Source organism: Embiotoca jacksoni, unplaced genomic scaffold (genome assembly GCF_022577435.1).
Source record: "Embiotoca jacksoni isolate LCO1_2020_lvr unplaced genomic scaffold, fEmbJac1.0.p SCAF_43, whole genome shotgun sequence".
In the NCBI taxonomy this organism is placed as follows: domain Eukaryota; kingdom Metazoa; phylum Chordata; class Actinopteri; family Embiotocidae; genus Embiotoca; species Embiotoca jacksoni.
This window is the reverse complement of record NW_027185396.1, coordinates 1,375,144-1,401,768: the sequence shown is the minus strand read 5'-3', so window position 1 is coordinate 1,401,768 and position 26,625 is coordinate 1,375,144. Positions and strand designations below refer to the sequence as shown.

The following is a 26,625-nucleotide window of genomic DNA, read 5'->3' as shown; positions in this document are numbered from 1 at the left end:
TTGAATAACTTACATTTTCAACCTCGAAGTGTTTGTGTTTGACTATAATACGGACGCGTTCTCGGAATCACTTCATGAATGTGTGTTAATGTGTTTTCACACGTACGTCGTCGGACCTCGAGAGGGGGATGGACTGCGTGAACCTGGCAACCCCTCCCCGGACCGTTGTGGGATGAGCAAAGCGGCTAATGGCTGACTGGGAGGTTTTGGACCAGCTAACGTTTCGCCGCTGGTAAAAATTGAAAGGACGTTTTTTCTGTGTGTGTCCGGTGTTAACCTGTGTTTCACGAGTCTGACGAGTCGGTGCTTTTATTTTGTATTTTCATACGGCGATATGCTGAGTTGATGGTCCGCCCTCGCTGAGTGTTAGCCAGGTAAAGGCTACCGGTGTTGTGGCCTCGGTCACCCCGTGTGTTTGCCGTTGCTGGGCCGGTGTTGTGGCCTCGGTCACCCCGTGTGTTTGCCGTTGCTGGGCCGGTGTTGTGGTCTCGGTTGCGGGCTCCACTGAACCGGGGCTACCGTCGGCTAGCTGCTCCGATGAGCTCCTGCTTCACATTCATTGGATCAGCTGCCGGTAAACGCAGTTTATCGAAAGTGTCTCGGCTGACAAATTGTTCCTTATTGTCACTTATTTACCTGAAATTTCCAACGTTGACCAATGTGAGGTTCGTGGAGCTAAAGAGCTCAACCCAGGGCTGAGACCTGGATGTTGTCCCTCACCGTGTGTGTGTGTGTCAATATCTGAATTCATTCAGTTCACCAAATACAACCGCGTGTTGTGTGTTTTAGTCATTATCTGGAAAACTAACCAAAGCGTGTGTGTGTGTGTGTGTGTGTGTGTGTGTGTTTTAACATGTACAGGTGTCCGACGAGCTGCCTTTCTGTTTAGCACTGCTGCTGTGATCCAGATGACACACTTCCCTTAGTACACTAATAAATAGTACACTCATAAATAATACACTAATAAATAGTACACTCATAAATAATGCTCTTCCATGTTGGGACGCTGACTTGTGTAGTGCAGGAATTTTGACAGGATTGTGCTGTTACAGGAAATAACCTCAGCTTGTCAAAAATATCTGCAGCTTTCAATGTTTTACCCAGAAATGAACGTGTTTTTGTGTCCTCTGCTGTCGTGAAAAACAGAAACACTTTTGTGTGGTGTTCAGGAACAGCTGTGGCTTCTTTCAGACGTCTTAATTTGAAAATCTTTACCATCGGAAGTCCCGCCCCTTCCTCTACGTATCCAGACTACCAGACTATTTAGTAAGCCAGAAAAATGTTTGGTATGTCCCGATAGCATGTTAAACGTAGGATGCCAAAAGTACCAGGATGTTCGACGACATCCTATTTTGCAGTCTGGCTGTTCTGACCCACAATCCTTTGCGTCACAACAACTGAACCTCTGAGGCAGTTGGTGGCGCTGTTGCTCCGGCCACGAAAGGAAGAAGAAGAGTCATTAAAAGGAAGCCTACTCGTTTCAAATCGCATCCTTTTTATTTTTACTACAAACGTCGCGTTACGGATCGCGACGGATACGACCAAGTGATACTGTTTAAGGGGAGCTGCAGTACGGACTAAAAGTAAAAGGAAACAGTATGCAGTTTAATGTCTTTTTTGGACTGTTTTGAGGGCATCATCCTGGTACTTGTAGTGTACTGCATGTTTCTGTACTTCACAGTGTGAACGCACTTCTGCATTCAAAATAGTGAGTGTTTGTGCTCAAGTACAACATCTGGATCACAGCACACGTGTTACATCGAGCTCAACATGTGATGATTCCCGAATGTTCGTAGAAAGTTGTGATGCTTTTAACCAACATCACTGTGTGTGTGTCTGACATTGACGAGTGACGACCTCGTCTGCCCCGGCAGGTTCAGATGTGGGCATCTCCATCGCTGAGCCGTTCCTGAAGCTGCGTCGGGAACACAGAGGACCCACGGTGCCGAGCGGTGAGGGTTTGGCAGCTGCTCCTCGCCATGTCCAAGAGCAAGAGCTCCGAGTCGGTGAAGGTGGTGGTCCGGTGTCGCCCCATGAACGAGAAAGAGCGGGCTGCCAAGTTTGAAAGGATGGTCTCCGTTGATGTCAAATTGGGCCAAATTAGCGTGAGGAACCCTCGGGACGCTTCGTGCAGCGAACTCCCCAAAATCTTCACTTTTGATTCAGTGTACGACTGGAACTCAAAACAATTAGATCTGTACGATGAAACCTTCAGGCCCCTGGTTGATTCGGTCCTCCTCGGGTTCAACGGGACTATTTTTGCTTACGGCCAGACGGGGACAGGGAAGACGTACACGATGGAGGGAGTGAGAAATGATCCGGAGAGGAGAGGGGTGATCCCCAATTCCTTTGAGCACATCTTCACCAACATTTCACGCTCCCAGAATCAGCAGTACCTGGTGAGAGCATCATACCTCGAGATTTACCAGGAGGAGATCAGAGACTTGCTCTCTAAGGACCAGTTACATCGTCTGGAGCTGCGGGAGCGACCCGACACGGGCGTGTACGTCAAAGACCTTTCGTCGTTCGTCACCAAGAGCGTGCGGGAGATCGAGCACGTCATGAACGTGGGCAACCAGAACCGTTCGGTGGGCTCCACTAACATGAACGAGCACAGCTCGCGCTCTCACGCCATCTTCGTTATCACGGTGGAGTGCAGCGAGCTGGGCGTGGACGGCGAGAACCATATACGAGTTGGAAAACTGAACCTGGTAGATTTAGCGGGCAGCGAAAGGCAGACTAAAACTGGTGCTCAGGGGGAGAGGCTTAAAGAAGCCACGAAGATCAATCTGTCTCTTTCTGCTCTGGGGAACGTCATATCAGCTCTGGTGGACGGCCGGAGCAGCCACATCCCCTACCGAGATTCAAAACTCACCCGCCTGCTGCAGGACTCCCTGGGGGGCAACGCCCGCACCGTCATGGTGGCTAACATCGGCCCGGCGTCTTACAACGTGGAGGAGACCCTGACAACGCTGCGCTACTCCAACAGGGCCAAGAACATTAAGAATAAACCGCGTGTCAACGAGGACCCCAAGGACGCCCTGCTCAGGGAGTTCCAGGAGGAGATCGCCAGACTGAAGGAGCAGCTGCAGAAACGCTCGGGAAAGAAGAAAAGAAGGAGGCAGAGGAGGAAGGCAGGGGAAGGGAGCGATGGAGAGGACCTGGAGGACGGCGAGACGGAGGACGACGACGACGATGGGGACGACAAAGGGGACGACAAAGGCGACTACTGGCGAGAGCAGCAGGAGAAGCTGGAGAGAGAGAGGAAGGCCATCATGGAGGACCACAGTCTGGTGGCCGAGGAGAAAGTCCGTCTGCTGAAGGAGAAGGAGAGGAAAATGGAAGACTTGAGGAAAGAGAGGGAGGCCGGAGAGATGCTGACAGCCAAAGTTAAAGTAAGCTGATTTCATTGTCCAAGAATGAAACATTTGAACAATTTAGCTCAAACTTTTGAATATATGTTATTATTTCCTTCAGCAAAAACAGACACTCCGCCCATAAGAACACAAACACAAGCTAGTGTAGCTTCTCCGATTAAATACTTTGACTTTTCACCATGCATTGGAGTCATTTCCTCTCATGTGACATGAAGGGTTTTTTTGTCATCCTCAATTTTCCTCCAGGCGATGGAGAGTAAGCTCCTCGTGGGAGGGAAGAACATCGTGGATCACACCAATGAGCAGCAGAAAATGCTGGAGATGAGGAGGCAGGAAATCGCCGAGCAGGTATAACAAACAAACTCTCTAAATTAAGTATTTGATGCTCGTCTGCTTTCAATGATTCAGTGTCAATAATTCTGTGTTGTTCAGTAATTTGCCAAAAAAAACACAGAATCCCTGTTCTTGGTCTTATGTAAACGGAAACCTTATTATAATGAGCATTATTTTGCAACGATTTGACAAAAAACTGTCAGATTAATCACGAATGATAGGATTTTTTTTAAAAATGTTTTTCAATGCAAGAATAAAAAAAGCAAAGTTTTGAGAGCAAATTTCTGTCACTGCTGCCAAAAATGAAGTTTCTAAGTAGAAATATATGAACTGAGAATAAAATTATTTGGATTGCAAACAAATTCTCTCGGAACAGTTTTGTTGTTGTGGTCACAGACTTGAGGAGTTTTCTTATGTCACAAACTCTTTTGCTTGTGATTTGAGTTGGATGTGATGGTGGGACCTCCGCTGATGGATGAGACAGGGGTTCCTATTGGTGGGTTTGACGCACACCTCGCTTCCCCCCACCAACAGGAGAGCACTGTGTATTGAGCTACATGGAGGTCATTATATTGCTGTTTTTAAATGCGGCAGCACGACTTTCACTTTGTATTATATTTCACATCGTCAACGCTGTCGGTGTTAATGTGCTGCTGTTAGGAAACATTTGTGCCGGTGGGAAACAAGCGACACCTGCAGCTGAAAGGATCTGCGCCACTCGCGGCAAACTAGTTGTAACCTTGTCTCAACCTCGGAGACGGTACGTGCAGGTGGAAATACGAGCAGCATATTGTAGCCGCTGAAGGGATCGACGTGGCGACGGCATTGACGGAGTGAAATATAACCAAAGTGAAAGTCCTGCTGCCACAAATAAAAGGATTCCAATAGAAAAGAGCAAAGAAAGTATACTGACCTCCATGTAGCTCAATGAGCTCAACACGCGGCCCTCTGCTGGCGGTGAGAGGAGGCGAGGTGTGTTACATACAGTCTGTGTGGTCGACAGCCGTGCTGGGGATCCAACAAACCCATGAAGGTTCCTGTACAATGTCAAAATGTGTCGTAACCAAAGAAGTCTGATTGGAGTCCAAATGATTTTATTCTCACTTCATATATTTTTACTTACAAAATTTTTATTTTTTTCATGCAGTGCCAGATATTTAACACAAAACTACAATGTAAATGCAGTAAAAAAAAAGATCCAAAGAGTTCAGCAGCTGTCTGTGGTGCTTCTTCAGTCCATTGAATCTCAGAGGACCGAGGACCCTTACAGGAACATTTCTGTCTAGTTCTTTCAAAGAATCCTTTTTTTGGTTGTCATGTGTGTTTGTGTATGTGTATGTGTCATGCACTGTGGGATGTTAGAGCGATATCTGTAGATTCTTAATCACCTTCTTCGTCTCTACATTGACGCTCCTTTTAGCTTCTATAAATCCCGTCGGAGCAAAATTGCTGCAGCTGCTCTTTTTCACCCGGACGCTGCAGGTGTCTGGGACAGAATGCATCATGAAAAACTCCTGCAGCTCGTCCCGCCGGGACTCCTCTTGGGATTTAGTTGATATATGTTTTATTCCAGTCCTGGATATGTCCCAGGTTGAATAATCTTGCAATCAGTACACCTGGTCTGAGATCAGTTGTGTTGTTTGTGCACCAACATGACAGCAATCTGGAGTTATCTTAATAATAGTCTACACTCGGCCTGTCACAATTATTACATAATTGCCTGATTGTGGCTATTATAGCTGACCGCCGTTATTTTGCACAATTATAATCATTCACTTGTCTGTTTAAAAACAGGTTTGACAGGAGCTCTTTTAATGACACCATCTTGTTGCTTGTTCTGTCATGCTTGAATAGCACGTCAGTGGCTCCAACTGTCATCTTGTGGTGTACAATCCTCTATCTGTGATGAGTTCAAAGATATGATCAAAGTTTAAATATACATCCATGAAGAGGCTATAAACACTTATTCTTTCATCTTAGGCCTCTAAATCGTGAAGAATAGGTTCGATTATGCACACTATGCTCTTATTTTCCACATTCAGTGTAAATATTGGAAAATTAAAGTGTCTAAAAATAATGTATATGCATTGACATCTGTGCTCTGGAAGACATCAGCACAGCGGAGAACGAGTGTAAATGCAGCTTCAGTTAAAGGTCAGCGTGACCTTGACTGGAGACACATGCGGCAACTTATGATAAGCAGTAATGTCTTTCTACACTGAACTGCAATTTGTCTGAATTTGTCAAGAAACTTTACCATCTGCTGGATAAAAGATAATTTTGAAGAATCTGAATACATCAGTCCCAGTTTAAAGCTTCTAATATTCAACTGACTGTGTTTCATTGAACATTATTGACGTTCAAATCATTCATTTAGTTGTTAAAAGCCAAACACCACAGCCAGTAAATGTCTCTTCTTCATAAGATGCAATATTAAACTATGATGAGTCTCATACTATAATAGTGGCATGAAACGAAGAGGAAAAACATCCATTCAATCATTAATTGCAATTCTTTGTATGACAACTAATCGTCAACTAAAGTGTCCTGAAGTTGGCAGCTCTACTCTGCACCTGGCTTGATTAAAAGCATTAAAAAACCATGATCAACTTTTTCACATTTGCTTTGACAGTTACCGTCTTTTATTAGTGACTAAAGTAGCTGCAAGAGTGGATTGAACAGCAAGTCACTGCCGAAGCTTTGCTCTGTTCGGCTGCTGCAGCTTCCCGTCTCTTGTGTGTCCTGACTCATCAGATTTCTGATCAGCCGTTATCACGCATCATTTACGATCCAGGGCATCGTTTTTGACCATTTAGTACACTCCTGTCCCACATCATGACGGCCCCGCTCTCAGCCAGTGACCTCTGTGTGACCTCATTAGATGCAGCTGTGTGCTTTCAAGTTGCGAGTACGTACAAACATTTGTGTGCTCCTCCAGAAACGGCGGGAGCGAGAGATGCAGCAGCAGATGGAGTGTCGTGATGAAGAGACCCTGGAGCTGAAGGAGACCTACAGCTCTCTGCAGCAGGAGGTCGACATCAAAACCAAGAAGCTGAAAAAGGTAGCGACCGCCGCTGTCGACGACGTCTGTCCTTCCTGTTTTAGAAAAGTCACAGCGGTTCTCTTCGTCTCCTCTGAATGGATTCACGAATTCCAAAACTAATTTGTAGAATAGTGTCACATTGATGGAACAAAAAAAAAGGTGGAACTCAGTTGTGAAGGCAAAGTGCTGAGTCATGTCTTAGTTTGTCTTTAAATAAGGCACGTTCATTAGTCAGGTTGAGTCCTGTTCACCTGTCGAGGTTAATACGTTTAAGGATAATCTTAAATGTGGATAATCCAGGAACAAGTGACTCTATTAGGTCAGAGAAGTGAAGGCAGAGGGTTCCAGTCCCGGCCTCTAAATCATGTATAGTTTGTATAATTCATGTCTTGTAGAGGACATAATTACTTGGTACATGAAATGGATACTTGACCGAAGATAACTTATATATAAGATATATATATATATATATGCTCTTTTACATTTCAAAATGTCACTGTAACAGGTGGCTAACTGATATAATTAGGTTGCATACTCACCTTTTTCTGGCGCTCAGATGTTAGTGTCAGTGTGCAAAGAACAAGAGTTTATGGTTTGGGACGCAGCGTACGGAAGTACGAGCCACGACACGAGTCCATTCTGAAAGGAACCATGACATCGCTTCACTGAGCGATCAATTCATACATTCTGTGTACATGACAATATGCTGCTGGCATTACGTGCCAATGATCATATCTATAAAAAGGTCTGATGTTCAGTACTTGGAGCTGTCAGGTAATAAAATGTCTCATTCATAAGTGGGTCAGGTATTTTAAGTCAGGGAAGGAAACATCATCGGCTTTGTTGTTCTCGTCATGTCGTCAGTTATGCCTCCTGACAGGCGGGTGGATAAACCAAATTCTCAGGTAGAATATTCCAGAGTCTTTTCTGTCATGACAACCCCGGTTTCCTATTTCTGTCTCTGTCCTCCAGCTGTTTGCCAAGTTGCAGGCAGTGAAGGCAGAAATCCACGACATCCAGGAGGCCCACATCAACGATCGGCAGGAGCTGGAACAGACTCAGAACGAGCTCACCAGGGACCTCAAACTCAAGTACGCAGCCCACGTATCACTGATCAATACCATGTCGATCACCACCCCCGTGGGAGGGTGTGTGTGTGTGTGTGTGTGTGTGTGTGTGTGTGTGTGTGTGGGAGGGGGGGGGGGGGGGGGGACATATTCTGGACAGATCTCTGACTCACGCTGGAGCTACGAAGCTTTGTGCCCTCTTCATTTGTGAACTGAGTCACGGATACACAACACGCACACACTTGATTTCACGTGTTCTGATGATGCTTGAGTATTGCAGAGAGAATGAGAAAATGGTTTTGAGTTGAAATGTTGCTTTCTGAGAGTCTCAGTTTCTCCAAAATGTATTTCTGTGTAACTATTAATTCATGTGAAGAAATGAGGCAAGTGGTTTGTAAACCAGTGGACGTCCTGCTCTGATAACTCGGCAGCGCGGGAGTGTGAGCTGATGGTGTGTTTTCTGTCTGATTTGACCTCGTCTGCCCTGCCGTCCTCTGATTGTGCGTTTTGTCTTTCAGGCATCTGATCATCGAAAACTTCATTCCCTCAGAGGAGAAGAACAAAATAGTCCACCGGGCTTTCTTCGACGACGAGGACGAGTCCTGGAAAATGAAGCCCATCACGCGTCTCGAGGAGTAAGTGAGAGAATATTCAGACCTTTGCTTGGAGAGGCTTCATTTCCCTGAAGAGCTGGCGTAGTCAATGAAATATTGGCATGTTGACAGGGAATATCAGGACATTTTATTTGCATGTTTAAATTTGAGTTGCCGTTTATCAAAATGTAATATTTTCCATGTATGTCGCGATAACGTTAGTGAGCCAGTGTGTATGTTTGGTAGCGTTAGTGCTCACTGGCAGAAAGTGAAAATGTAGTTTTTCAGGTTGTGAGCTAAATACCGTCATTGTTAGATACATTATTTTCCTCTGCAGCCAGAATTCAGACACACATTTCATTTCTGTCAATATCAGCGCTAACGGAGGGACTTTTAACAGAAATGTGGCTGTTTATTGTTTGCTCAGCATAACGTAGCCTGTTTTTCAGTTCAGTATAGGTCATTGAATTTCAGCTTTTTAGTCATTGAAAGTCAGGGAATTCGTTTTTTGACTTAGTGTGGGAACGTTGCGTTGCTATCGTGTTTACAGGTGGAGTGATTTTCAGCCCTTGTTGCCCTGCTGTTTGTTCTGCAGCTCCAATTCCTTCAGAAAATATCCTGCCTTGATTTCCTCTTTGTTAGGACACAGTGGGTGCAGCGTTGTAGGTGTGGCTTCGACGAGTATCAACAAAGTTCAGCAGATTGGGTTGAAGTGACCTTATTAAATAGTTTTCATGTTCTGCAATTGAGTTATTTGTGATTTTATATTAAATTAAGCTAAAATTACAAATAATTTACTGCATGTCGTTTTTGTAAAAGCAGTTTTAAAAATGTCATACACAGGACGTGGCAGAATTTTATACGCACGTTTCACAAAAACATTTCAAAAGAAGAAAGTCTGACATTACGTCTCACTTTCAGCAACTGGATTTAAAATGACTCAGATGGGTGAAACCATCTGTGGAGAATGAGGAACACGGTTGGTGTGCAACCTAATCAAGTCCGAATCCTCTCCATTCACTGATCTCATTCGGTTTAGCTTTCTTCATTTGTATGTAATTCCAGTTAGAAATAACTGCGACTCATTGGCCCACTTTTTTTTTTTTTTTTTGCACGATCCATCAAATGTGGATCTCAAGATATGCAATAAAGGCGGGATATTTTACAGTTTATGGTCCACACTGACATCAGCGCGGTGAAACAGTAAACTGGGAATCTGATCATTAGAAATAACGATAAAAAAAAAAACAATTTAGAATTTCCCCCAATCATGTTTCTGTTCAAATACATTGTCATACATATAAGATTTGGTCTTTTCCACCAAAAGATGAGGAGATATAAAATGTTCCATAAGAGATTCATCAGAAGGAGAGTTTGTTGCATGTTTCCATGTAGGAAGCAGTTATGTGAAGGAGGAGGAGGAGGAGATTCGTCCAGTGTACGAACGTCCCAACGTACAGGTGTCGTTTTAGCCACATGATGATCACAACCACTCAGAGACGTGCACAGATTTTAGATTTGATCAGATCAGTTCTCTCTGTCAGCCAATAGAAGTTAAGTATCAGAGTAAGTAACAGAACAAAAGGTTCTTTTTTGATGTTTTTTTTGCCTCTCGGGTCAGACGAGCATGAAATGGTGATTATACGTTGACAGTTTGTGATCCACTGTGTCGCTGTCTGTGTCTGCCTCAGTGACCACCAGATGATGAGTCGGCCTCTCTCTGCGGTCGGCTACAGCCGGCCTCTCAGCCACCACGCTCACGTCGCCATGATGATGAGGCCTGACATGAGATACAAAGTAAGCTGCACTTCTTCCTCTCACATTTTCTACATACATATTCAAACCAAACACTGAATGGTCCTTTGACATAAACATGATTGTGTATTTTTGAATCCTCCTCCTCCTGTTTGACTGACAACTCCGCAAAGGTTGAGCTCACATGTCTTCACTGGTGACACTTAACACAGAACCCAACATTGCGAGGCAGCCTTAACAGTACAGGTGTCAGGGAATTAATTACAGTGAATGATTCAAATCTAGATAGTCACAGTGATTTTGAAACATAATTCCTGACCATTTGTACGTGATTGTGATGGATGAGACGCAGGGTAAGGAACACGCTCCCTGACGGTGTTTCCTGCTTCTACCGTGACCTCGTTCCAACAAAATGACATGTATCAAACTGAAACTATCAAATGTGAACTTAATCATCCATTTTCTAAATTTGATCTCACTTTCAAACATCTTAAAATACATTTCTTGAGACTCAAAATTTCTGTTATTTGCGTTGCTAGGCAACATCTATGTGAACCGTAGACTGGATATAAAAGTGTTTGTAGCTTCTGGGTCTGAAAAGTGTCTTCAGCTGCAATACCAGCGAGTGCCACTAGAGGTCGTCTCCAAAAAGCCTCCGGCTCCATAGACTCCCATTCAACTTCTCTCATCAAATCCAAAGTGAATAAAATGTGTCCATCAGTTATCTTGGTGTTGTTAGCTAAAGTCACTCCTTCTTATTAGTTTTCTGGAGGTCCATCTGAAAATAATCCCTCATTCATTAGAAAAGAAGATTCAAGAAGACCTGTTTTTGGGGGCGTGTCTGTTTGATTGACAGGCCTGTGGTGCAGTCAGGTTACAGCTATCGGTGGGCGGGACGTAGTATCGTCAGGTTTCCAATCAGACCGGTCAGATCCACCGCTGGCTCCTCCCCCAGCTCGTCCAAATATGGTCACTTCCTGCTCCAAACCGCTCAGAACTAGCAAAGATGGTGACGGACAGAATCTGAAGTGGAGGCTTCATAAACCAACGGTGACCTCACTGCTGGTAGCCACTTGATCTGAACAGGAAAAGGGTTCAAAGGAAGTCGAAATTTGCACTGATTGCTGTCAGTCTGAAGAACAGGGATGTGTTCAGCTACATGCTAACGTTATTTAGCTCCTGTTTTAGAGGACTCGCTGATTTGGAATACAAGATTCTCTCTCAATACAAAACATGTTGTCGGTGGCGGTTACACAAATAACGGTAATTTGAAGCTCTGTAGCTGAGGCTTATTCTTAAAATAGACTGTGTTCTCTTTGTCTGACCGATCTGCTCTGTGCAGTTTGACACAGTTTCTGCTCGGCTTCAGTAAAAAAATAGACTCGCCGTGTATTTTTAGCCGCTTCTGGGAGGCTGCTGACACGCACCAGCGCTTCCGGTGAAATCTTGTCCGGGATGGCGGGATGGTGCTCGGTTCCATCCAGAGCTGGAACACATAAAATGTTCCCGAATGGACTCGTTAGTCTCTTGATGAGTGTTCTTCTGTTCTGTTCCTCAGGCTGAAAACATCCTGATGCTGGATATGGACCTGCCAGCCCGGACCACCAAAGAGTACCAGGAGCCGGTCATCGCCCCGAAGGTGGCAGCGGCGTTGGAGGACGCTCTTCGGGACGAGGACGAGATCCAGGTCGACGCCTCGGGGTTCCACGGCAGCCGGGGAGCGACTCCACCTACCAGCGCCGGCAGCAGCCTCAAGAAACCAAAGTCTGGGTAAGACCACCCGTAGCTCTCCTTCCTCCGTGGGCACCACGACTTCTGTTCATTTTGAAGTGGTACACTCCGAACATTCGGTCAGGAGACAAATACATCATGGAAAACGTTTTACTGTCATTCCCACAATCTGTTCTCTGTCTCTCAGTCGCCCGAGGACAGGCAAGAAGTTGAGCACCCCGACCTCCCCATTCAGCCCCGCCAGTCCAGCATCCCCTCTTTACCCACAATCCCGCGGCCTGGTGCCCAAGTGACGGCTCCTCCCACTACTATCATGACCATCAACCGCTCTTGTGCACCTTCGGGACTCCGCTCGGAGAAGATGGGTTTTTGGTTTTTGTCCGGACTACAGAATCTTTTGATAAAACTTTCAAGACTAATGCTGCTTTCTAGGTTTTAACTGTAACCACACCACTGTTAACTGCCCCCCCCCCTCCCCTCTCTCCTGAGTACACCACCACCACAGCAGCCACGCATGAAGCCTCATGTCACACCACACTGCTGTTACCTTCCCATACATTGAGCTGAATGTCAGTAATGTCTCATATCGACATCACAATGTTCTTAATGTACAGAAAAAAGTGAAGGTGGGCTGAATCCCCCCCCACCCCCACACACATACCCCCACCCCCACACACACCCCCTCTGATGGACTGCAGTACCCTCAATGCACTTCATATCTTCCCAGGTGTGTGTTGGGTGTCCTGTTGGTGTTGTGGGGCTGACGTACGTACAGACACCTGGACCAGACAGACCCTGCTGCACCTGTCACTCACAGGCTGTGTGTGTGTGTGTGTGTGTGTGTGTGTGTGTGTGTGTGTGTGTGCGTGTGCGTGTGTGCGTGTGCGTGTGTCTTTGCATCGCTGCCTAAATACTGAACTTTTCTGTGAAGCTGCGCTGACTTCCACCGCCGTTCAACCGGAGCTTTAACTTTGTTTTTCTATCTTAAAGGAGCAGTTCAACATTTTGGGAATTACACTTACGTGCTTGGTCACAGAGAGAAGATGAACACAACTCTTATGACTGTGTGCTAAATATGAAGCTGGAGGCGACTGGCTTCATCTTAGGTGGTCGTCGTGGTGATGAGAACAGCACCCGGCAAAGAAAAACAACATGTTTTTCCATTTCATGTACAGATAGAGCAGCTGTTTGTGTTTTTTAAGGCAGGCTTCCTGTCTGTATGTTAAGCTAAGCTAAGCTACTTCCTGGCTTCTTATTCAGCACACCAATTTTAAAGTAACAAATGGGGAACTCGTCCTTTATCACTGTATGATTGTAAATGTACAGGCCTCACTGCAGTACTGGCCTTGCTGTAAGCAGTAGATGCTGTTCTTCCCGGAGGGGGGGGGGTACGAGACGGAGGTGGGGAACGACGAGAGAGCTCGATGCACTCACAAACACCTACCGTGGACACATTCTAGGCCGGGTCGCTTGAAAACGTCCCGTCCTGGGATGGTCCTCAGGTTCATCAGGGTTCCAAGGTGCCTTAACAACCTGCAGCCTCCATCTGACGTGAGCTCCTCTCAGCCAGCGTCTTCTCACCACCTCACCTTTTCAGTCCTTCACTCCGGCATCAGGGAATATTCTGGTCCTGACATTCCTGTCAGAATTGGGGGGGGTGCACTCATTAGACGAAGAGGCAGAGCGTTCATCTAACGCCCCTCCCCCTCCCCCCAAGGTATTCTGGGTAAGGACCACTGCGAAGGAACGCAGACAAAGCGCCACGCAGTCCCTTTCTAATGTGTAACTTTTGGCTGATTGGTCAAACAGAACACGAAACGGTGGTCACGACACTTGAACGGATCGGACGTCTCCACGTGGATGATGTGCAGTTTTAAGCTCCCCTCGAGCTGCAGACCGAGTCCTCTCACACGGGACGTGTGCTGTAAATGGAGTCTGTGAGCCATCCAGCCCTCCTCACAGCGAGCTCTCTTGCCGTTTGACCCACGCCTGCATACCTTGCGTATTTAGAAATGTAAAAATAAATATAGACTTGTTGATAGGCAATCCTCAGTCACTTTCGCAGATGTATAAAAACTGTCAAAAATGGCTTTCCGTATTGAAAAAAAAAATCTAAATTATTATTACAATCTTAAATTTTTTTATATACAGATGTAGATATACTTTTTTATTCTTTTTTGTTTTTTCTTTGAAATAGATTGCTGTTTTATTTTTTGAGCGCTGTAATTTAATGTTGTCTTTTTTGCATCATACATGTAGTATGTGTCTTCTTTTGTACTCGGCGAGGTACAGGCTTTTTTCACTTTAGGCTCCGAGTCCTCAACAAGGACGATGAAAGCGGGACGTGTAGAGAGACTGATTGATGTCACGGTTGCATTATTTACACATTAGCTGTACATTGAACAAAATAAACACAAACATAATCTTATGACCTGATATTGTAGCTAACATTGCAATGCTGTATACCTGTCGCATGATTTTAGCACGCTTGAGTAACATGTTTGGTTGTGAGAGTATTCATCAGTCATAGGAATTTGATGAGCAAAAATGTGAATGTTTTAATTTTACTGAATTCTTTTTACATCACCACTGGATCCAAACTACAACACTTATGTGACCAACGTTCATGTGCTGGTATCGTTTTATAGCCAAATGAGGATTCTGCTGGTGCACTTCTGTCTGTGACTGGCTGTCTTTTACCTGTGTAGTTTCTTTTCATTAATAAAGACAATTCAATGGGAACACGATGGTATGTCCCGTTTGTTTATTCACTTTGGATTTGACGAGAGAAGTTGAATGGGAGTCTATGGAGCCGGAGGTAAAATGTGTTACATATATTCTCCTTTTATAATCAACGGTCCTGACTCGGATTAGGAAAACCTAATTGTGTGACTCCCCCTACAATGTTAGACCTTTCTGTTTGATCAGGAAACAGCTGTAATGTCGCTGCTGAAAGCCACCAGACTCCATTAATAAAACAGTCATTTTAACGTAGAACACGATAGTTGAGGCTGGTGGCTTTGAACAGTGCGATATTACGGCTGTTTCTGGTGAAACAAAAAAGGTCCATATCTGCTAGGATTCTCTCCATAATGTTGAAGGTCACTGAGAATAACAACCTGAACCTTTCAATGGAAAAAAATGCACTTTTAGCGAAAGCAGTTTTGACTGGTTGTTTAGCAAGTTAATTAGTAAGTGTATGAGGAACAGTTTACAAGGTACAGTGTAACAGTTACCTAAAACGATAAGTATTATGATTAGTACCTATTTAGGTATCTGTTACTGTCTGGAAAAAATATGTTATATCTTGAACTGTTGCGAAGATGTACATCAAAACGAAAGGGGAATGATTTTAGATATTGTGCAGCACGTGCCAAACCAACACACAAACCAGTCGACGGGTGCAATTTTTGCCTCTAAAATTGGATGAATCAGCAAATGGTGAACTTTTAAAAACAGGAATATGGTTTGTTTTAAATTGCTGATCAGTTTGGCTAAAGTGTCTCTTTACTGATATCAAAGTGTCTTTCTGCTGATTAAGAGTCACAATGTGATTAAGACTTTAAAATAGTAACCAGGACAGCTTCTCCTGGAAAAAATGTGACAGAAGAAGAATTTTCAAGATGTCAAATTAAAATGATACTATAGTATGAAATGTTTGATATTTTGGAACACATAGTATAGTGGGACATTTTTATGATATTTTGGACTAAATATTCTATTACATTTTATTGTCCCATTTTACAGAGGCTGTCCAAACCTTAACGTTAACAGGATTTCCAGATTAGAATCTCAGTGACGACTGACGCTGTCGTCGGTGGAGCTACGCCAACATCAGGCTACACAGAGCAGATGAGCCAGGCACAATTTAAACAGAGCAAATAAACGACACATTTAAACTACAGAGCATCTTAACCCATGCTAGGATCATAAAATTGATCAAGATGTGTTTGTCTTTATTATGCAAGTAAAAAAGAATTCTCGCACTGCAATCAGAAATCTAGTTTGTAAGTAAAAATATATGAACTGAGAATAAAATGATTTGGTTTGCAAACAAATTTGCTTTTATGTGTTGGTGTCATCATGAATTTGATTTCTGCTAAGATGACCTCTGCCTCAGTTAATAAGACCACTTCACTTCACTGCCAGCTGGACTTTCTTTTGTACAATGGACTTTATTATCAGCAGTCAATAATACAGCTCAACTTTAAAAACAAGCAATCACTCTCACCAAGACGTTATGTTAAGTGCAAAAAAAAAAGAGAGAAAAAGAACCACTATGATCATATACATTCAGCAGAGGAGCACAACTGCACAACAGCCAGACATGGTGTCGAACAAAGGAATGGTCTGCATACAGCACTCAAAGGCAGAACCAGCAGCAGCAGCAGAAATGATCCAAAACCCGAAAAGCATGTTGTTCCACTCAGCAGGACTCTGCAGGGATGCAAGTCTCCTGCTTTTTGTGTCTTACTAATAGAAACTGCACATTTTCCTAATATTGTCGTCACATCCATATTGTATCAAAGGAACTGTATTCGCTGATGCCGGGTGCTTCTGCATTGCCATGTGCTCTTCAACACAGACATTCTTCAGATACAACTGGGAGAAATCTAAGGCTTTACATGATGAAAGAAAAGCAGTGTTTTAGAAATGATCAACAAATTCTTCTCTTTTTTGTCTCAAGTTGAGCGACTTGCTGTTGATCTGCTGTTTCCTCTCCAGAACAGAGTCCATGCAATTTAAGTTTGGCACAGAAGGAAGCAGGAAAAAGAAAGAATAAAGCAAAAAGTCCAAAGAGGTAATGCCCCATCTAACTACAAACAAAACAGAAACATGTGATCAAAGATACTTCTTCTATTCAACAGTAAAGTATCATCATGTTGGTTTTTTTATGATTCACAAAACAACGATAGTTTCTTATGTACACACCACTTCAAGTCTCATACGATTAGAAAAAAAAAGAAAAGAAAATCAAACTATTACAAGAAAAAAAAAAAACATGAGAGCACAGTGAGAGAAAACCTACACGCTGTCAATCATCATGTTTTTATCATGCTGGTTTATTTATGTCAAATGGAATATTAGTTAAGTACGTGATCTTTTATGGTCATTCTCTTCTGGTTAAGAGAGCTGATGGGATGTAGAGAGAAACGGCGGGACTGCCCTTTGGATACACAGGGAAGGATTTGAGTCACTCATCTCCATGGAGACAAAGCTCGACAGACACAATGACACATATGCATAGAAAAAGGAAAAACCCACCTTCTATTCAAACAACTGGTCTCCTAAAATGCTTTGAAACGACGACCAACCCTTGGCCTTAGAAAAGCAGATCATTTTAAAGGGTAATTCCGGTTTATTTCCACCAACAGGTAGATTTTGTGCGACTCTTCGTTGAATCTCTTCAACGGTGGTGGAGAGTGCCGAGTCAGCATGAGCCATAGAAACACAACACACACGCTTTACTTTGAAGCTGGATTTGCAGTTAGCGAGATAACTTCAGCTTTAACTCTGACTACAAAGCTGGTTCACTTCTTAATGGGATACATTGCCATGGTAACCTATGCTGCAGACTTCAGCCTGGATTATGTGTTTAACTTCTTATTTGATTGCTTTTCGTTTGTAAAATATGTCACTCTGCGGCCAGTACACTTGTCCGTGTTTCTGATTGCTCAGATGCTACAAACGCCTCCCCTTTAATGTGAACGCTCTTCGAGCTGGATTAGGAAACTCTGGGTGGACATCGAGTTGTTAACCAGCTTTGTGTGACCACTCAGCGCGATCTCATTTGTTGGTTTTAGTTAAGCCAGATAACGTAAAGATATCCTGGGTCTGTTGAACCTGCTTTGTAGTTCAGGACTCGAGGCGGAAAACTGAAACAGACACATATGTGCCAAAATCTGCAGTTCCTCGAATGGCCACTTGAGGCTCAAGTTTGCAACCCGTACACAAGCAGCAACCAGCAGTGACGTCGCCCGTCGGTTTGTGAACGGCCGTTATGAAGCCTCGAGTTCGGATTTTGGCAGGTGGCATCTTTGCTAGTTTGAAGCGGTTTGGAGCAGGAAGTGACCATATTTGGACGAGCTGACGACACTACGTCCCGCCCACCGATAGCTGTAACCGGACTGCACCACAGGCCTGTCGATCAAAACGAAACACCCCCCCAAAGCACGTCTTTTTTGGGGCTTTATTTTCTCATGAATGAGGGATTATTTTCAGATGGACCTCCAGAAAACTAATAAGAAGGAGTGACTTTAGTTAGGAACATCGAAATAACTCAAATTGACTTTTGACTATTGAATTTTAGGAGAGAAGTTGAATGGGAGTCTACGGAGTCTATCAACTCATCTCAACTTCACCACAAACCACCGCTTTGCCGGGTGTCAGGCCGAGTCAGGCACTGCCAAGATGGACGAGTCAGAGCCAACCAGAACCTACAGAACCACTTTTCAGGAATAAGTGACGCCACGGTCTATGGAAATCCACCAGGCAGAAACAAACCGGAATCATCCTTTATTAAATGATCTAAGGGGGCTCAAAGCAAAGCTCCCATTTTATTTTGCTAATTTGGAAACTAATCGAAATGATCACACCTGCCTCACCATCTTGGTCACGAGCTGTAGCTACAACATCACTGAAGAACATACACTTCTTCTCACATCGTTGAATCCTTGAATGCACACGAGGTCGCTCCACCTCCTCCTTTGTAAAACTCCTCCTTGTCCCCGTTAGATGGAAACAGGCGACACCTCGTCCGGACAACCAGCTCCCAAACCGCCAGCCTGAACTCTCTAACTGCGGTACGGATACAGTGTTGGATCTCTGTTCTGATGTGTAGCCTGCGACTGTAGATCAAACAACCTCTCCGAGCACCAGTAAGTCGTCTTCGTGGACCATTGAGCTTGTTAGGCATTTGTATATTAGTTACACAGAGCTGTAGAGCGAATTCATTTATGTATTACACAACAATTTGTGTTTTTTTGCACCTCAAAGGAGGCACAAAATGTATACGAGTTGTCTAAAATAGTCCCAGAGTAGCGTGACCCTCCCCCCCACCCCCCTCCACTGGACAAATGAACTGACTCTTTACACCGTCAGGGAATAACATCGAGTAAAGAGCAGCAGGAGGCGGAGAAGAAAGAGGGAGCAGGAAGGAGGATGGATGATGGAGGGGCTGAGCGGCAGGGGACAGAGAGAAGGAGACCCGCGGTGGAGCCGGGGTCGGTAGAATATGTTGTCCTGCCTCGTACAGGTGGTGGTGGTGGGGTTGAAGGAGGCGTCGGCCACCGCAGGATTTCAGCTCCGGGCTCTGACTCGGGACCTGGCCGCGGCTCCGGCGGGCCTCATTTCTCCCGGTAGAACAGCAGGTACATCTTCAGAGGCTCGGGCAGCGGCAGGCCGAGGATCCGCTCTCTCAGGACGTTCACGGCCGGCTGCGGTCGGAGCAGCTCGCCGGTCTCCTTCTCCTCCTCCTCCTCCTCCTGCTCCTCCTCTTCGTCCTCCTCCTCCACCGTCTCCTCCTCCTCCACCACCACCACCCCTGCGGCTCCTCTCCCCGACCTCCTGCTCCCTCTCATCTGGCGCCTCACCTCCCTCTCTCCTGCCTCCTCCTCGTCCTCAGCTCTTCCTCCCTGGTTGTTGTTGCTGTCCAGAGGGGCGGAGCCTATCCCGCTGCTGGCCACCACCTGTCGGGTGGCCAGCACGAGGGCGTTGCAGTGGCGCCGGTGGACCCGCCGACGTTTGAAGCGAGGGCCGTACTTGTGGAGCCCCGCCACTGCCAGGCCGCGGCCAACGCTGAAGGACGAGCCTCGTCCGCGCGAGTGGCCGTCTCCTCCGTCCGTGGTCACTCTCAGGGTGTGGCGGATGCAGATCCGGGCCAGCTCTTGTAACGTCCGTACTTCATACTTGGCTGCAAAAATTGAGAACAGTGAGACAACGGGGCGGAAAGAAAAACAGTAAGAAGAAAGACTAGAAAAGGTGGAAATGAGACTCACGTAGTGGGACGGTCTTGGGTTTGCCGTTTGTGCTGTATTTCGGCAGCACCAGAGGGGCGAAGGACACAGAGATGATCTTTTTGGTCTCCCAGCTGTTCACTCCGGTGCGGGTGATCTTGGTCAACTGCAGGAAATAACAACCGAATAAAGTCCTTTTTCTGTCAACGTTTTGTGTGTGTAAGAGAATATTTTTTTAGCTGATTTCATTCAGTAACTTCAAGCTGCTTGAAACTTCAGCAAAGAACGCACATGCAATTTTTGGGGAACAGAAAGAAGTCGCAGGGAGACAGGTCCAGCGAGCAGCGGTGATGTAAGCGGGCACGTTCTCATGTTGGAGAACCCCGTTGCCATGGCGCCCCAGTTCAGGTGGTTTGCAGCGAATGTTTCCCCTCAGACGCCTCAGAAGATCCCAGTGGAACTCGATGTTGACAGTCTGACTCTGGGGGACGAATTCACGGTGTGAAACAAGGTCCAAAAAACCTCCAACTTGGCGTCTCCTGACCTGACGAGCCTTCTTCAGTCTTTGACGGAGATGTTCTGCCTCTCTTGAAGCGTGAATGTCACTGAAAGCATTTCAAGGGTCTCCGTTGCTGTTTTTTCGGATTAGAAAAAAAAACGGATATGCGCTCTCTGCTCAAGTTTCAGGTCCATACGGGAAATCTACACGTACCGGTCCTCACAAAAACTTGTGGAACCCATTGAACCGGAGCGTTAAAGCGCTCTGAGCCTCTCGGACCGAACACAAACCTTTTCCTCGAGAGGCATCACCAGGATGCCTCCCACTTTCAGCAGGTTCTTCATGTAGTCCTCGTGTTCCTTCTGCACGCCGGCCCCGCAGTACACCCGGTCGTACTGACGGCTCTCTGGAGGGATCTCCAGACAGTTACCCGCCACGAAGGACGGCTCGCAGAACTCAAACCTGGAGAGACACGGGAGCGATGAACGACGAGGGAAGCGTGACTAAATAACACACCACATGTCAGCAGCGCGTCTGTTGACGTACTTGTCGAAGCTGTCGCTGGTTTTGATGAAGGAGTCGAGCTTCTGGTAGGCGTACTCGATCACATCGGCGTGCAGCTCGATTCCGTGGTTCACTCCGAACGGTCCTGAAACAGTGAAGCACAGTTTTTAATCAGCACACGTACACAGGCACAGAGATGTGTTTGTTACAGCAGATGTACACACTACGTTGTGTGTGCTTAAACTCTGCATTAATCACAACATCAACACATCAGGATCACAGTTGGTTAAAAATGACTGCATTTTTATTTTCCTTTAAAAAGTGTGTGCATTCATGTTTTGTCCTGTTCAAATGCGACGCTTTATTCCAACCAAACTTAGGCTACATGTGCACATCGGGCCGTCAAAACTTCCAGGCGCTGATACAGCAAAAATATAAACATTGAACTGATGCTATTTTTCACTTCTTATTCTCCATTTTTTTCTTGAATCTAGTAAATTTGAAACACCACCTTATTAAAAAATAGTGTCATTTGTTTAATGATAATGATAGCGGCACCTCCAACCTGCCCGGGGTTGATTGTTTGTTGTCTCACTATGCTGTTCTTTTCTCTCTCTGCTCTCCTATCACGTGGGAACTATTGATATTCTGTGTGTCTCTCCATGATGTTGTCATGTCTTCACAACATCATAGAGATGCCCTGAGGTGAATTATGCTGCTATATAGATGACACAGACTTGACTTGAATAATCCGAACTGCTATTGGCTACCACTAGGTAGTAGGCGTGGCCTTTTTGCACTGATGGAACCATTTGACCTGTTATATTTTTTTTAGTAACATTACAGACGTGACTCTTGGTACATTGGTGTCCTCAAATGTGAACCGGACCGACCAGCTGCAACACCTCATGGATGTGTTCATTCTACATTCTGGTTGGATGATTCAAAATGCTGCAAATCTGACAGACACAAAGCTCTGGCAGCTCCAGTGTTCGCCTCTCTGCCAGCACTGTTTCATATGCAAAATCAAATATTAGTTGTCACTTCTCCATCTTTACACAGCGATTCAGTTTCTGAATTGTGGTGAACAATTAGCAACTTGAAGTCTTTCAGGAGTGAAGGGAGAACCAGGATTTAGGATCAATGAACATGTAGCTCCCAATAGAAGAGGGGGAGGAGGGAGAGGGGTGAGCTCGTCAAGCTTGCAGACTCTTGCATCATTATTGATAACAGTCATAACTAACTGGTAAGCAAAATGCAAAACATCTGAAACAAAAAGAATCCAAACACTTTTAATCGACTTTTTTCTCTTTGAACCAACGAGAATTTGAACCAATATGACATCCGTCGGCAGGTTTTCACCGGTGACCTTCACTCTGCTACACGTTTACATTGTCATACCAGAACCAGAGGTTTCAGTACTGGGAGGAAAGAGGGAAAGACACCGTGTGACGTAAAAGGGACAGTTGCACACCAGTGCTCTAAGAATAATGAACGTTAGTGAGTGCAGTACGACCTTCTGATTTGTCCCCGTTACGAACATGGGAGCGGTTGCAGCAGTGATATGTTGGCATTTAAGGTACTTTAAAACCCTGAACAACTGATTGCTGATTTCTTTGAAATAAAAAGCAGTATTTCCTTTTTGAGGTGTAACTCAAATCTGAACATGCAACATACTTTAGATTCAGATGAAATCGATATTTATGTCCACCGTAAACAAACAAAAACAAAAACCATAAATCTGCTGAGACAACACAGAAAAGATGCACCTTTTATTTGGAGAGAATCATCATGTTTGTAGGTTTTCTTCTGTATCGAAGAGACGAGTATGTTGGTACACTGCAAACAGGAACTGCTCATAGCTAGTTCAGCGTACTTTAAATGGTGCCAGATTGCCAAGAAGTGATCAGAAAGTTCGGAGACTGCAGCAGCATGATGTGCACGGAGGAGGGGGAGGCAATCATTTTCATGGGACTTCCCAGTATTCAGAAAGTTAGATTGCTTAATCACCATCAGCACCTGTGTTAGGAACATTTTTGTGAGCCCGGGTATGTGTAAATTTGCACCTACTAAGTGTACAACTACGGACCTGAAACTTGAGCAGAGAAACATCAAATTTGAATGTCAAATTATTGGAGAACAATAAGAAGTCACGGGGAGTGAGGAGGGCGGTGGGGAGCCATGATGATTGTTTCTAGCAAGAAATGATGACGATGTAAGAACGTACCCAGTATGAGGCCGACCATGGTGCTGAGGTAGCCGGTCCCACTGCCGAGGTTGAGGAAGGAGAGTCCAGGGTGGAGATCCAAAGCCTCCATCACCTCCGAGTAGATACACGGAGCAGACAGGTGGATGTTTCCATGCCGCCATGCCAAGTCCTAATGACCACCAACAGAATATATTTCCCACCATTTCATTTCTTTGGACCCCGATTGGCTGATCCTGAAGACATTCATGTTGCTCACCTTGTACGCGTTGTCCCGGTATTCATCCAGATAATAGTCAGCCCGGTCAATGGCTCGAAAAGCCCGCTCCACCAGGTCAGAGCGGATGTAGTACGCCTCCTTCAGGTTGTCAATCAAGTCGTCGTTGTCCTCACCGGCACTCACAGCTCCACCCATCCTGACTGGAGGCAAAGAGAGGCACAGTTCAGATCCACTGTGCCAAAGAAACAAGTGTACATGAAGCAGTGCTGCACATATAACAGTGTTGGACTCCCTGAACCTGAATTCAACAACTCTCTCACACACACAGAGCTGAAAGAAAGAAAACACAGAACACAAACAGTCTCTGGATAAAGTCCACCAAATTGGGGATGTGACATTTTTCTTAGTAAATTTTGTGTTTCTTTAAGGAACTGTAATGTCCTTTTTTTTTTTTTTTTAACTTTTTTTTGACATCATGGCTTAACGATAATTAGCAGACTATTCTATATTGAAAACAAGCGCCAGCCCCCAAATGCTTCTTATCCATTTGTTATCATTTAAAATAGGGTTGAGCAATATATTGTATTCAAATCCATAGATTTGAAAGATTACATTTAAATAATGAAAAACAGATATGTGCTTCCTGTTAAGACAAATATGGTCTCATGCGCAGGCCAATGTTCATTAGTTGTTACTTGAGAAAAAAAAAAGCACAAAAATGCCACTAGTTCGTCTCTTGTAATATTATTATCAACTTTTTTTAGTTTAACATATAATGGACCGTTACATCTTATAAGTGCTGCTACTTGCCGCACAGCTGATCTGTTGTTATTGTTGTTGTTATTTGTTGTTTACTATGTCTAAAGGGACATAGTAGAAAGGGATAAAAGCCTCGTTATCATGTACAGATTAAGAAACAACCCCCCCCCCCCCCCCCCCCCCACACACACACACTTCCCACAGAAAAAAGCACAACGCCCAGACTCGCCTCCAACTTGCAAATATTTTGCATCTCTTGCAGTCATTATAGGTCTCTTTGTGGTCACTTTGCATTTTAATGTGTTCATTTTGTCTCATTTTAAGCTGCATTTTGGTCGTTCTGTGTTTCATTTTGGTTGTAATATGTTTCATTTTTCTGGTTTTGTGGGATATTTAAGAAGATCAGGGGTTTGTGCCTGGTAGGCCCATTTACTAATCCGTCCACGCTCTCCGGTGGTGATTTTCTTTTACTAGTAATGCACATTCAGTAGTTCTCGTTAGTGGGAAAAGAAAGTTTTAATAAAGTAAAGCTATTTTTTGAATCAAATTTAGTCATGAAAAAACAATTGAGGTCATGATTCATCCATTAAACCGAAATAATTTAAGTTCGTTTTTTTTTTTTTGCCCAAATGCCCAGCCTTAACTTTAAATGTGCACAACTTGGATAAACTCCCAGACAACCGCAGCCTGTCTTGGTCATATATGTCTAATTAAACAGCTCAAAATAGTGGTTACGCATTGGAAATGCGTCCACATGCGACACCAATAAGCCTGAACCCAACCACAGGCCCACACCAGGCCTCAGGCAGCAGAATACAGCCGTAGGTGTGAACACGTCTGTGCCTTCAGGGCTGTTAAAAACAACACCAGAGGGCAGAGCCAGAGGACAGAGATCACAAACACCGGACAGAGATCACAAACACCGGCCGCAGTCGTAAGGCTGGAAAAGAACAAAGGCTCGCCAGCATTTAAAATTACTGGACCTCCTGCCTTTGATGACACTTGAGCTGAGTTGAAAAGGAAGTTGAACCACTAAATGAACAAAGAGAGAGGTCCACGATGAAATATTGCCACAGTGATAAGACCAGTCTGCCTTTTCAGGCTGCGAGCACCGATGACCGCAGGAGGGCGCTGTAACTCCAATCTGTCTCCCACTAAGTGGTTTAGTAGGCTAGTAGGGTACACTTCCTGCAAAACAGTGCCAATTCAGCTTCGCAGTTCATCTGCTGAGTCAGTGAATTAACTAACACGGCTGTTCTGGTTTCGACTCGGGTTCGACGGACGATCCAAAGTCCGGTCGGACCTGCAACTCCAGCAGGTTTCATTTCAGCGCATTCATGCAGCCTGCACGCGGCGGCGGCGGCTGCTGCTGCTGCTGCTTGCGGGGGCTGTTTGCGCCACTTATGTGATCCTATTTCGATGAAACATCAATATTCGAGCTCTTTTCATTCAACAATCAGCTGGCACAAACAGCTACAAACACACAATACACCCGTGGCTGACTGTCACGCAACGACAAGGTCAACACGAGCAGAAAAGAACCGCATTTTCGTCTTCGGTGGAAGAGAAGAAAAATCGAGAGAAGAATGACACCAGCTAACCGCTGCTGGTGGAGCCGAGCCGAGCCGAGCCGAGCCAAGCCGCCCGGAGCCGAGCCGAGCCGCCCGGAGCCTCCGCGGCGAGCCCCGACAACGTTAACGGTGTACCTTGTTGAAATCCCGGCTGATAGTCTCTGTCTTTGCGGGTTTCCTTGTGTTCAGGCTTTTGTTGTTTGGGAGATCCAGTCAGAAACACACACTGCTGGATGTAAACATTCGGCCAGCTGACGCTCTGACGTCAGACGTCAGCACGCAGAAGAACGGCCGGAGGAGGATGGCCTACTTTCTGCACTCCGAAGCTGGAAATGTCCAGATGTGGCTGAAAACTGACAGTTAACTCTAATTTGAAAAGATATATATTAGCCCTACGAACGATCCAACAAAAATGTTGACGTGGCAGAAAATGTCCACCAAAGCTTTGTCCTTGGTCAGGTCTGTGCACCTCCGTGGAGCTCTTTTACCACGTGACAGCAGCTGATAAGCCTCTCTGATTACCCGGAAACACGAACTCTGGCCAATTGTGCTGTAATCAATCATTTAATTGAATAAGCTTTGTTAGTAACTGAGTTCTCATGGGCTTTTATCCCTTTTGTAGGATAATAGCCTGCTGAGTCAGCGGTTATATGAGCCTAAGAAAACCTAAAGTGTTGAATATCAACACCATGAAATATGTCAGCAGTGTGAAATAAATAATCATGTGAATTAACTGTGTGCAAGTCAATACAAGCCTATAAATAATCCAACAAATGATTGAATAATTCATTTGAGATCTAAATGCCCTTTTCTAAAGTCAGGTTTTATTTTACATTGACATTTCCCGATAGACAGTTTTATTTTTGTTTTCAGTTTCGTGATGCTTTTTTGCTTATAATGAATCTTTTCATCAAATAGCCTACTTCACATTTACTTTTTATTTCATCATGTCAGTCTTAATATTTGTATTCCAATATCACTTTCACCTGGTGCTTTCAAATCGGGTTGTGCT

The 26,625-nt window shown here is 44.9% G+C and overlaps 2 protein-coding genes across 3 annotated transcripts; one reads left to right on the top strand and one right to left on the bottom strand.

Annotated features, from left to right (window-relative positions):
• The first annotated feature begins 125 nt into the window (after positions 1-125).
• kif3b (kinesin family member 3B) lies at positions 126-14,640 on the top strand. 2 transcript variants are annotated; one of them, XM_069169115.1, is made up of 9 exons: positions 126-232; positions 1,875-3,395; positions 3,624-3,725; positions 6,649-6,771; positions 7,726-7,844; positions 8,339-8,455; positions 10,105-10,210; positions 11,727-11,938; positions 12,087-14,640. In XM_069169115.1, exons 2-9 carry the CDS (start codon positions 1,980-1,982, stop codon positions 12,190-12,192), a joined length of 2,301 nt encoding a protein of 766 aa, XP_069025216.1. In that variant the 5' UTR covers positions 126-232; positions 1,875-1,979; the 3' UTR covers positions 12,193-14,640. The 2 variants fall into 2 exon arrangements, with proteins under 2 accessions (XP_069025216.1, XP_069025218.1); XM_069169117.1 differs by lacking the exon at positions 126-232 and adding an exon at positions 257-374.
• Positions 14,641-16,054: 1,414 nt separating this feature from the next.
• LOC138210164 (protein-L-isoaspartate O-methyltransferase domain-containing protein 2) lies at positions 16,055-26,017 on the bottom strand. The gene is made up of 7 exons (XM_069169137.1): positions 25,749-26,017; positions 23,323-23,483; positions 23,085-23,235; positions 20,900-21,002; positions 20,644-20,815; positions 19,897-20,020; positions 16,055-19,811 (listed from the first exon to the last, which is right to left on the bottom strand). The coding sequence occupies exons 2-7, from the start codon at positions 23,476-23,478 to the stop codon at positions 19,246-19,248; spliced, it is 1,272 nt and encodes a 423-aa protein (XP_069025238.1). The 5' UTR covers positions 23,479-23,483; positions 25,749-26,017; the 3' UTR covers positions 16,055-19,245.
• Positions 26,018-26,625: the final 608 nt, after the last annotated feature.

Bases quoted from the DNA above. Each gene is read 5' to 3' on its own strand.
- LOC138210164 (XM_069169137.1), bottom strand. From the start codon at position 23,478: ATGGGTGGAGCTGTGAGTGCCGGTGAGGACAACGACGACTTGATTGAC. The intron at 23,236-23,322 runs GTGAGCAACATG...GGTGGTCATTAG, and splicing joins ACCGGGACAACGCGTACAAG to GACTTGGCATGGCGGCATGG. The intron at 20,816-20,899 runs GTACGTCAACAG...GTGTCTCTCCAG, and splicing joins ACCAGCGACAGCTTCGACAA to GTTTGAGTTCTGCGAGCCGT.
- kif3b (XM_069169115.1), top strand. From the start codon at position 1,980: ATGTCCAAGAGCAAGAGCTCCGAGTCGGTGAAGGTGGTGGTCCGGTGT. The intron at 6,772-7,725 runs GTAGCGACCGCC...TCTGTCCTCCAG, and splicing joins AAACCAAGAAGCTGAAAAAG to CTGTTTGCCAAGTTGCAGGC. The intron at 8,456-10,104 runs GTAAGTGAGAGA...TGTCTGCCTCAG, and splicing joins CCCATCACGCGTCTCGAGGA to TGACCACCAGATGATGAGTC.